Source organism: Aplysia californica, unplaced genomic scaffold (assembly GCF_000002075.1).
Source record: "Aplysia californica isolate F4 #8 unplaced genomic scaffold, AplCal3.0 scaffold00232, whole genome shotgun sequence".
Taxonomy (NCBI): domain Eukaryota; kingdom Metazoa; phylum Mollusca; class Gastropoda; order Aplysiida; family Aplysiidae; genus Aplysia; species Aplysia californica.
The window spans coordinates 725,034-736,347 of NW_004797502.1; the positions used below are offsets into that span (position 1 = coordinate 725,034).

General features: G+C 40.5%; 1 protein-coding gene across 1 annotated transcript in view; it reads right to left on the reverse strand.

The window, feature by feature from the left end:
* Positions 1-3,890: 3,890 nt before the first annotated feature.
* The window catches only part of LOC101849700 (copine-8), a gene marked incomplete in the record, with an annotated part of 30,968 nt that continues 23,544 nt past the window's right edge, over positions 3,891-11,314 (reverse strand). Inside the window, 5 exon segments of the mRNA XM_013083447.2 lie at positions 3,891-4,380; positions 6,619-6,698; positions 6,914-6,971; positions 9,948-10,050; positions 10,840-10,967. Of these exon segments, the coding sequence (XP_012938901.1) occupies positions 4,126-4,380; positions 6,619-6,698; positions 6,914-6,971; positions 9,948-10,050; positions 10,840-10,967 (624 nt within the window).

Below are 11,314 nucleotides of genomic sequence, written 5' to 3' on the forward strand. Positions count from 1 at the left end.
TCTCTCTCTCCCTCCAATGTCAGCAAATACACTGCAAATACACACACACACACACACACACACACACACACACACACACACACACACACACACACACACACACACACACACAAACACACACACACACTAAACAATATAGACACACGAACACACACACACCTACAAACAACACAGACAAACACGCAAACACACATACACGACACAGACATACATAAACACACAACACAGACACACATACACACAAAAACAAACAAACACACACACACACACACAAAGTCATCAACAGTGATCATAAAAGAAAGCTCACCTACGCTAGTTGCTAAAGTAGTACTAATACTGTGTCACTACCCTAGATTGAATGTTAAAAAAAGCACACACATACTGCGTAACATTAAAGAGATATATCAACTCTCATTTGAACAATGATAAACACCAAAACCATCACTGGTCGATTCTAATAGAAGGGGAAAAAATATGTACAATGCATCTGTAAACCATAAGCAGTTTATAAAAATAATAATTTTTTAACCCCCCCCCCAAAAATACAAACAAAAAAACGTGCAGAAATCTTAAGTCATATATATTATGCACACATTTTCATCTCCCAAGGCAGATTCTTTTGACCCTACTGGTGATTCCTCCAGTCTTTATGGTGGCCACTCCAGACATGGACCACCATCGCACTGTGCTGTAACTTCACTACGGAATGGGTTGACATCCCCAAAGTAACAGTCATGAAAGCCAAATAGGCTTTAGAGTTAGAGGGTGCATCAGCATAATATGGACCCTTTCGTCATGTTGAGAATTTCCACCTTTGGTCTTTTTCGTCAAACAAGTATTGTTTTATCTTTCAGTCAGTGTAGTATACACAACACAACCTCTGGCACAAAAAAACAAAACTGATCTATAGGCATAGACTTTTCATTGTCAGAGAAATAAGTTTTAGTTTTAGTAAGAGTTTTACTGCTTTTGAAACACAAACAGGTCATATATAAGTGTCAAAGATTAGAGGTGTTATGAGAGAATAATATACATAGAAAAAAAGGAGAAAAGATTTATAAAGATGGAAGATAGATGTTTGATAGGGCAGAAGGAGCAAACCATACCAGAACACCCACCAACTACCCACACATGGAAAAAAATGGGTCCTCCTGATAAAAAAGCTGAAATAGCTGCAATAAATGTAACTGGGTCTGGCAAATAACTTTCAAGACATACATCAAACACAATTTGGTGGGGCTCTGATTCAAATTCAAATTGTTCCCAAAAAAATGTTTACATGAACTTGGAAAAATGAATACCAGCAGTGGGAAAAGCTCTTTTGGAAGTACCGTACTCAGACAAGCAGACAGATTTTTGAAAATGCTATAGCCATAACTGGAATCAATCACGAAAGTAGAAAAAACGGGTAGCTTACAGCCATACAGCTTTAAAGATATATATATAATATATATATACATATACCCACACAAGGATGAGTATTATTGGACACAAATTTCATTAGGGGCGAAAAAGTAGCACCAAAAAAAAACCCCAAGACAAACTCCCCCCCCCCCTCTCCATTTTTATACCGCTAGCCAAGCTTCCAGGGTTGCAACAGAACGAATAGCTGTCCAAGACTCCTCCAGGGTTACAACAAAACAGCGACTTCTCACAGACAATCACATTGTTCAAATCACCATTTCTTATTTCTCCCCCCCCCCCCTCCCCCTGCATTTTCGCTACATTTTTATGAAGAAACAGTCCAAGAGGTCCACCTGTCTAACATAATAACTTTTCTCTTCAAAAATGGGAGGCTGTCTTGGACAATTAGGACTATATATATATAGAGAGGTCCTCTAGTATAAAAGATAAGTTCTGGGTAACTTTCCAGCAAATTAACATCGTTCAAATTGTTTATCAAGGTACAGCAAAGAATGGAAATAATTTAAAATTGTTTAACAAATTTTTCGCAGTTAAAGCACAGAGAGACAGTAACACCACCTTGAATATAAGACATGTATAGTAGAAAAGCACCCAAAACAGAAATTAACAGAAGACACATAAATGTAGCATAACAAGGCAGCTGAAAATCAGATTAATATATTACAATATAATATCAATACAAAAAAAGCGAAGGCCTAAAAGATTGGAAAACCTATAGATAACAACACATTAACATCAACAAATAGCTGTGCTTGTTAAAAATAACAATCTAGACCGGCTGCTTACCTTGAAAGGTTAAAAACCCAATCACAGGACCACCTGGACAAATGGACGTTGGAGACACAACACCCGATACTGACCAACCAGGTGCGTGGACAGAAGAAAGGCCACTGGTATCTATCAGCTCAGACTGACCACCGAGCTCATGTTCCAGCCAGCATAAAAAGTTTCATAAGTTTGACCTTAGCATTATACCTTTTTTCTGTATTTAAAATTGTAGTAGATGTTTTACACCCACACCCACACAGTCTTACTTACTACCCATTACGTCATCTGGCGTTTAGGGCAGCAACAAAGGATCTCCAGCTCTGTCTGTTTTGGGCCATCTTGGTCAACGTCCCCCACGAATAGTTCCAGGACTTCATTTCAGACTCTACTGTGCGGCTCCAGGTCACCTTGGGTCTGCCCCTCTTGCGATGTCCTTCGGGTGGCTGCTTCAACCTTGCAAGTCAAGGCCAATCTAGGCTGTAAGGGATCCAACACCCCAGCAGACAGACTGATACTCGCTACAAAACTTCCCCACATGAGAAGTGAACTCACATCTTTTGCATGCAATGACCTCTATACCACAGACTCTGGCTCTCTCAGTCTAACCAACAACAGCTCAAATAGTTTTGGACAACCTGGTGGGACGATCAGGGAAGCAAACCTACCTAAAACAGACAACTTGTTGCCTACACACCAGAAAATCGTAAATGTCTCAACAGCTGCTTGAATGCAGAAGAAATAATAATAATTATTATTATTACTAGGCCTATCATCATTTCTATAGCCCATATTCATAATCTATATGCTTTACAACCATTATTACACCAGCTGACCTTAGAAAAGTAAGAAACAGTCTCTGCTTCCCCAGAAGCATGCAGGAATTTTAAAAATCCCAGTAGCCAGCTGTACAAAAACCTTCCATTGTGTAAGGAAGAATTTGAAGACAAGAATGGAAAAACGATCCAAGTCACAAAATATAACATTTTTAGTTATTGCCATAAATATGAGCACCAGGTCCCATAGTTTACTCTCATCATAACTTATCAAACCATAAAATGAGAAGGGGAACTTGTCTCAAAGAGGGTTCAAGGTAAAAAAAAAAAAAGTCAACACGGTGTTCACTTATGACTGGCAGGAACAGTATCAACATGAAAAAATGCTCTAAAACCTTAGTAAAAAAACCTTTTAAATTGTGAACATCTGAATACATCATCAAAAACGAAAAAAATTCAAAACATACCCAACAAATGAAGCATACTATTAATATGCCAAATCAAGTCAAACAAGCCATGAAGCAGTTTCTAACAAGCTCAAGTTCTTTATACAGCGCAACCAGTCGAAATGAGACTCGAGTCTAAGAAAATAAACCTTGAAACTTTGACGCACATTCAGACTTTTATACCTTAGCATCTAGTACACCTATGAATTAGAGTTCATTTCTTCTCCTGAAAATGTGCAGTTCAATGTCTTTATTGAAACTTGACTGTTCATAGTGAATCTAGAGCAATATTTTTCAATGTCTCTGCAAAACCGTCTCCTCCCCAAAAAACTTGTTGAAAGGGACAGAGAAAAAAAACTGTGACCAGACCACAAAAAAAGAGGTCATTGATGTCATTCTGCCCACTGAGCTGAAAGAAAACACTCATCGTTACCGATCATAACACAGGAGTGGTATAAAACAAGTCCAGTGTACAAAGTTTGAACTTCTCTTCCTTTCCATAAAATCTATTCAAAGTCAATAATTGAAATCCTTTCTGCATCACATCCATTTCAACTATTTTGAGCAACACACAGAAGAGATAGTCATCAGGTTGGGTGTAGAACACTCAGACTTTGATTGTTTTGAGCAACACAGAGAAGAGATAACAAAGTAGTTGGGTGTAGAACTTTCAACCTCTTTTTTTCCCCTATCTATTAATAAAATCTACTGTACTAAATCTCTGTAACTGTTCTAGGTGGGGGAGGATGTCCTGGCATAGCAGTCGCGGCCGAGTAGCCAGGTGGAGGAGCCATGGAAGGGGCAGGGGCCGTGGTGGGTGGGGCGGGCTTCGGGATGAGCCCACGACGTTTCATATAGCCCACCACTTGCTCCGGGATCTCAGCCAGCACTTCCTTAGCCAGATACACTTTGCTGACCCCCATGTCTGCGCCGTAGCGTCCACCGATGAAGTCCCGGAATGGAACAAACTGTGAGATCACAAAGACAAAGATTCAAAATAAAATAATATAAACATTAACTTTTTGTTTTTTAAATGTAGGTGTTTTTAGGCCCTCATTGACATAATTTAGATCATTTAGGAGGCTGCACTCTGATCCTGCCTGTTTCGGCCAACCCAAGCTGAGAGGTATACAACATCTCAGTCTCAGCAAAAAGACTGAGATACTCGGAAAAAAATTCTCCGGAATCAAACTCGAGTCTCGACTGTGCCATAGCGAAGCCCTTAAGTGTTATTATACCACAGACACTGGTAATCATTCAGTCAGGCGTGCATTGTTTAAAATGTACACCCTGCTGCTACTAAACTCATTTGTGACAGGACAAGTCTGTTGACATAACTGGACCAAAGTGACACTCTGTCCATAGATGTTATACAAAACCATACTCAAAACAGAAACAGCCGATACATGCATGTAAAATAAAAGACAACAAAGACCAGCCCTACTTCATACATCCACCTTTTTGAAGAAAATTCAATGTCAAAAAGGTATGGCCACATTCATGAAGCTACCGTTGATTCCTTTATTGTATCAAGCCAACTCATTGTTCATTGTTTCAGGAAGCAACATCCCTGCATTCCAGACTTGTCCATTGATGCTCCGTTGCTCTCTCCAAAATGTCGCAGAGGGTCATGCCAACTCCATGCACTTACTTTCGCACAAAGTGGTAACTGTAATCACGAATGGGTGAATAAAGTTCTGGCCAGTTTTGAGACATCTGCTTTCATCTTTCTCCATCACGAAGTTTGGGGGTGGGTTTTTGCCATCCAAGGTTCCTCTTATAATAACCATATAGTGTACCGTCTCATTGTCTTTCCAGGTTATAATAGTCATCAAGTTTCCTGTCATATGTCTGATCCATCTCACCTTCTCCTTGACTCTTCCTTTCCCATTTTTCTTTATAAAGTATGAACAATACAATAGAATTTGGTTAGCCTAAACTAATAACAGTGATGTGTTCATTTGCTTTTTGTCCAGCAAAAAGAAGTCCTACCACAAAAGATCTTGTCAGTTTGTGGGTGTCTTAGCACAGGTAAGCCACAGCATGAACTGTATGCTTCCCAGAAAGCCAGGAATGTTTCTGGGTTTTCTAAGGACCGGTGGGGTAATAATGGACTAAAACGAAAAGAGCATGCTGTAAAGCAAGGATATGCGCAAAATAAATAAAATTATTATTCTCATCATTATTATTACTATACCCGGAATATGACGTAACGAGACCATTCAAGAACTTCAATAGACATTAAAGATATGGTCCAGGAAAGACTTGACTAATATCAGTGGTTCCAACTGGCTTTGAAGAAAAGTCCTGACCCCGTGGAAACTCTCAAACAGGGACTCAAAATTTACACATCATACAGTCTGTACCGGCTTTAAGCACGCCGGCCTTAAGCATGTTTCGGACTAAAGCACGCTAAACGGCTCATACCGAATTTTTGCTATATAAATTACACGCCTTTAAGCACGGTAACTTCGGCTTCAAGCACGCTTCATTTACAAGACAGTCAATATTTTCATGATGACCCATTGAAGTTCAAACACAGTTTACACCGCAGCAGTGGAGTGTGTCAAGAGAAACATAAAGAACGCAAGTGATGGATAAACACACTCACACGGGCGGAGAGGAAGGCAGAGAGATGCACACAGCCGCACACAGATGCACACACTAGGGCAAAGCTACACACGACCAAAAAAAACAAACAAAGAGAGTCGGGGAGACGATATCCATTAATCCTGATTGTGTATCACGCGCGAGGTGGGATGAAGGCAGTGGTATGAGTGGCACAGCGGGCAGTGGTACGCACAAGCAGTGTATTACAGTAGGCCTAGTGTGCTGTATCATGACTGGCCATCTAAATTAAGTTTTCATTTCTCATTCGACCACAAAACAAAAACAAAAACTACCATGGCGGGTGTCTAAATAACAGTGCACACTTTTGCGGGACCGCTATAAGCCTATTTACAAACAAAGGGAAATAGCACGGGGAATTTTCTACATGAAAATCTCTGGATTATGTCTACTTCGCACTTAAGCACGCTTCGGCTTTAAACGCGCTTAAGCTTTCTCCCGATGACCGTGCTTAACGCCGGCATGGACTGTATTAAGATCTGCATAAAGACTATTTTTACATATAGTGCAACATTCGGATAATTTTATAAATCTGGATTTCTGGATTTCTGCGGGTAATTGGGAGCTCTGTAATATACCTGGACAATGTCTCGTTCTGCAACCTTGCCCGTTACCGGTGACCTCAGCTGGCAGTCGTCGGCGTCCAAAACATCCATCGCTGTAAAAGACAGTAAAAGGTGCATTTTGAGAGCATCTATGAAGACTAACAAAAATTCTAGCCCCCAAATTGGAATTGAACTTAATACATCGACAATTTTTCACTAGTGGAAGAGAGCAGCATGCAGGCGTGTCTCTTGACTTCAATAAAGTAGAGCTACACTAAGTTAACCAAAAATATATAAATAAAAGTACAATAGATCAAAACATAGTTACCATCAAATTCCGCATCTCCTACCCCAATGATAATGATTGACATTGGCATACTTGAGGCCTGAGGAACAGAACAGAGATACTCAGACAGTCAGCCTATCACAAAACAAAATATAAAATCTTTTTTAGATCTAACATAACGTCCGCAAGCTGAAAAAATGTACAAAGCCCAGCATTTCGAATATTTTTGTTATTGCATGTAGGTTGCATGTGCTCAAGAAATATTTTGTTGAAATTCAAGTTCTGAATGTTGAAAAAAGCTAGAAAAACTACATAATGTAGGTACAATTATTTAAGGAATGAAACAGTTTTTTCTCTCTCCTGTAAAATTTTGCTTTCTGGGCCTAATAAATTTGAACAGCTGGGCGAGGATATACAACACAAAAAATCCCACAAGATAACACTAGCCATTCAAGGAAAACTCCTCACACAAGGGCACCAACTCTGTTGGCTCCAAAAACAACATTTGTCAATACTGGCATTCTGTCGCTGCTCAGCCACAACGAGGCAAAGCAAGATACAAAAGAAGTTTCCTACCATCTGCGATAAGACTGCTTTCGAAATGAACAGTAATGTGTATTGTTGATTTTTTGAAAAATGTAAGCACACATATGAATATATTTTACAGTATAGCACCCACATAGCGAAATTAGCAGGATGTGGAAATCATTTCGTACTAATTTCACAATGCACATGTTTGGAATACAAAGAATATACATGAATAAGAACAAATTTGGGACTTCAACAAAATCTGTTCATGATGTGAGTGGTTTGCTGTGTGCATGTTTATTTTGTGCATGCTATACTGTTCATAACTTTTTTAAATTCCTGTGGCCGAAAGCAGACGACAGAACATTGCTAGAGAGCAGGAAAGGAGATGAAAGGAGACAATTTTAGAGAAGAAAATTTTTCAGTCGCTACCCGGATTCGAACCCGGGACCTTTGAACGTGAGGCCACCACCTTAACCTCTAGGCCACGAGAGCCCCCTAAAATTTCTGTGATAAATTCCGGCATGTGGTTAGAGAAATGCATCTGAGGCAATGCGACATCATGGTCAGCCTTTATTTTACTGTTCATTTTGAAATTCTTAAATTAAAATACAATCTTAACACATTACAACCTATGGGTCTGGACGGGAAGTCTACCCCCAAATCCTAAGCAAGAGGAAGGAACCCACTTCATGTGAATACAAGCGTTAAAATAACACATTAAAAAAATACTAAACAAATTTCTTAATTCCTGAAAAAATAAAAATTAGAAAGAGAAATGAATATAGTTTCAGAAAAAAAAAACTTTGTGTATGCACAAACTGTTGGAAATGTAACTTCATTCAAACGGGATGTCCGACCCATCACTCCCACTCTCAGCCTCGCGGTCGGGCCCTAGATCTAAATTCTTCATCTGATTAATCTGAATCGCCGCAAACTCTTGCTACAATGTTTTCATCAATATTTAATTCTTCTGATTTGTCATTTGTTCGTTCTTGCTCAAATTCATCGTTATTTCCTTTTTCAAACTCAATTGTGTTGCTTTTCAACAAGTCAAGACACTTTCGAAATGTCAGAAATGCGATCGCACTTTGAGCGGCTCTAATACTAAAATTACTTACGAGAAAAATTTCGTTTCGGTATTGAACGAAAGAAGAAACATTTTGCAATAACTATGTAAAACAAAATCTTGGCCACAGAGTCTCGCGAGACTTCGTTTCTAGAGACGCCTGGTCGGAGCGGGCAACTCCGGGCGAGTTAGGGTGTAATGTGCGAATCTTATGTGTATGTGATTTACCATTCTTGTGCAGTCAGTAAAAGTCTCCGACAGGAACAAATAATTATACAGTGGAAACCTGACATAACAGGGATGGTGGGACCAGAGAAAAGGTCCTGTTATATCAGATCCCTGTTAAATCATAAATACAACGGAAGTAAGCATTTGTGGACTAATCCTGAACATTCATGGGTAGTTTCCCTTGCCACAAGTACCCACGAACAGGGATTTTGGCTAGGCTTAGGGCTATATCGAAGTCTGCAGCACATCGCAGCCCTCTCTCACTTGACCGCTGCGTGTGCTTGCAGTGGCGTGGCTTGTGTGGGCTCTCTCTCTCTCTCTCTCTCTCTCTCTCTCTCTCTCTCTCTCTCTCTCTCTCTCTCTCTCTCTCTCTCTCTCTCTCTCTCTCTCTCTCTATCTCTCTCTCTCTCTCTCTCTCTCTCTCCACATTGTTAACGAGCCTTTGTCCTTGCTATAACCGATTGGGCTCTGATGAGGCCCTGTTATTGTCGATAACTTTTAATAGAGACAAAGAGTAGGAAAAAACGGGGATTCAAAAAATCCCTGTTATTACAGGGCCTGTTATATATGGTGTCCACTGTAATCTTATTTTATCTGTCTAAGATTTGCTATCAAAAGATATGGGTTCCAATTCTGACTGTAAGCCTTGAAAGAACATCATTATTGTACCTGATATAATCCCCAATTTTTCTTCTTCTGACTGAGCCACTTCTTCAAACTAAAAACCCAGCTAAATCGAAGAAAATCCAGCGGTCCTGCAGATTTTGATTTAAGTGGACTCCTCTGTAGGTCAGTTTTGAATTTCTTTAATTTTCAAAAGGGATCCCCAACATTTATTCAGTTTAGGATTTCATTGAATGATGACAAATCAATTTAGTTAGTAAAAAAGCACCTTGAGCACTGTGTATAAAACAAAGCAACATTTACCTCCACAATAGCGTCTATGGCCTGTGGCATGTAAGTGAAGCATATAAAATAAAACCAAGCTTACAGTCACAATAACATCCAGGGTTTAGTTTTAGTTTTAGTTAACCTTTTACTGCATTTGCAACACAATCAGGTAATACAAATGCTGAAGATTAGAAGTGTTACAAGAGAGTAACAAACACAAAAAAAGAGGAGGAGAGATAAAGATGATAGATGTTTGACAGGAAAGAAGAAGCTAACAACACCAAAGCACCCGTCAACCATCCGTATTTATGGTTTGATAAAATGTCTTGAGCAATGTATTCCAAACAGAACAATGTCCACCTCCACAATGGCATCCATTGTCTGCGGCATGTCGGTGATGACTCCGTCTGTGATGATGAGGAGGACAAAATAGTTGCTGCCGTCACGACTCTGTTGGGCAAACCTGAAGGAAAAAAATATGTGTCAAGACGAGGCGGAATCAGGCGCTCGTCAATTTTTGGGCATATTGAGATATTCGTAGCGTCTTGCAGCTTGTTCATTTGTATCGTTTTCGATGAAAAGCATACTCATTTATCTTAAATAGAAGTCCAGATATTTGCGATTGAAGGACGTGGGGTCACCTGGTTTCAGACTGTGGTCTTTGGCAGAAAATGATATAGTCGTTACAATGACATTTTAAGCCTTGTTCAGTTCATACTTTTTTCCCTCTTTGAAAAGAAAGTCCTTTCAGCAACTTTCAAGTGACTACATTGAAATCATCAAAGCTTCTTAATCTTGTGGGGTAGTTGACATAGTAGGCTAAAGTTTAAAAAAGAAAAAGAAAAAAACAACCCCTTCAACAATCACCCTCCCACCAGACCTCCCAACACCACCACCCTCTTCCCCTCAACACTACCACCCCCTAACCCTCTTCCCGACACCACTATACTCTATTCCTTTATTACCACCCGCAACCCCTCCACACCACCGAACCTTCCATACCATCACCCTCCCCCCAACCCCTCCACACTACCCTCCCCCACACACTACTACTGCCTACCCCCCTCCAACACCACCAACCCCCTCCTCCCCTACCCCCTACCCCCCTTTCCTACACCCATACTCCCCTCTCCCCACACCACCACCTTCAACCTCCCAATCACAACCCCCCCCCCTCACTTTACCACACCCCTCCCCTACCCCCTGCAAGTGTAACTCATCAGACAGAACAACACAAGAGCCAGCAACAAACCGTCTGACATGGTTGATGACAGGGGAGAAGTTGGTGGGTCCATACAGCTGCAGCCTGGGCAGAGCAGCGTGATAAGCCTGAAGTATGCCCCCGACACCCTGGCAGTAAGGGTTGGATGGGTTGAAGTTCTGTGGGATGAGATTAGTAAGTATAAATAAGATACACACCTTTACCTGGAATACCTAGAGGGGTCATCTCTGACCCAGAAGTTGACGTGTAATGACCATCCAGTTCAGCCTTCAAGGTCGTGAGCTGCCATTGCGCATTCTGTTAAATCCAGATAGCAACATTACCAAGAAAGTCTACATGAATTAAGCTTAATTGTCAGTCCCACACTAACGTGTCTCAGAAAATATGGTGTGTATCAGTGGACTATTGGTTAGACTCGCAGGCTCCTAACCAAAAGTGGATGAGTAGATGCAAACATGTACATCTGAGTGTAGATGTCCACTGATCCATCCCTTTCCCCCCCCCC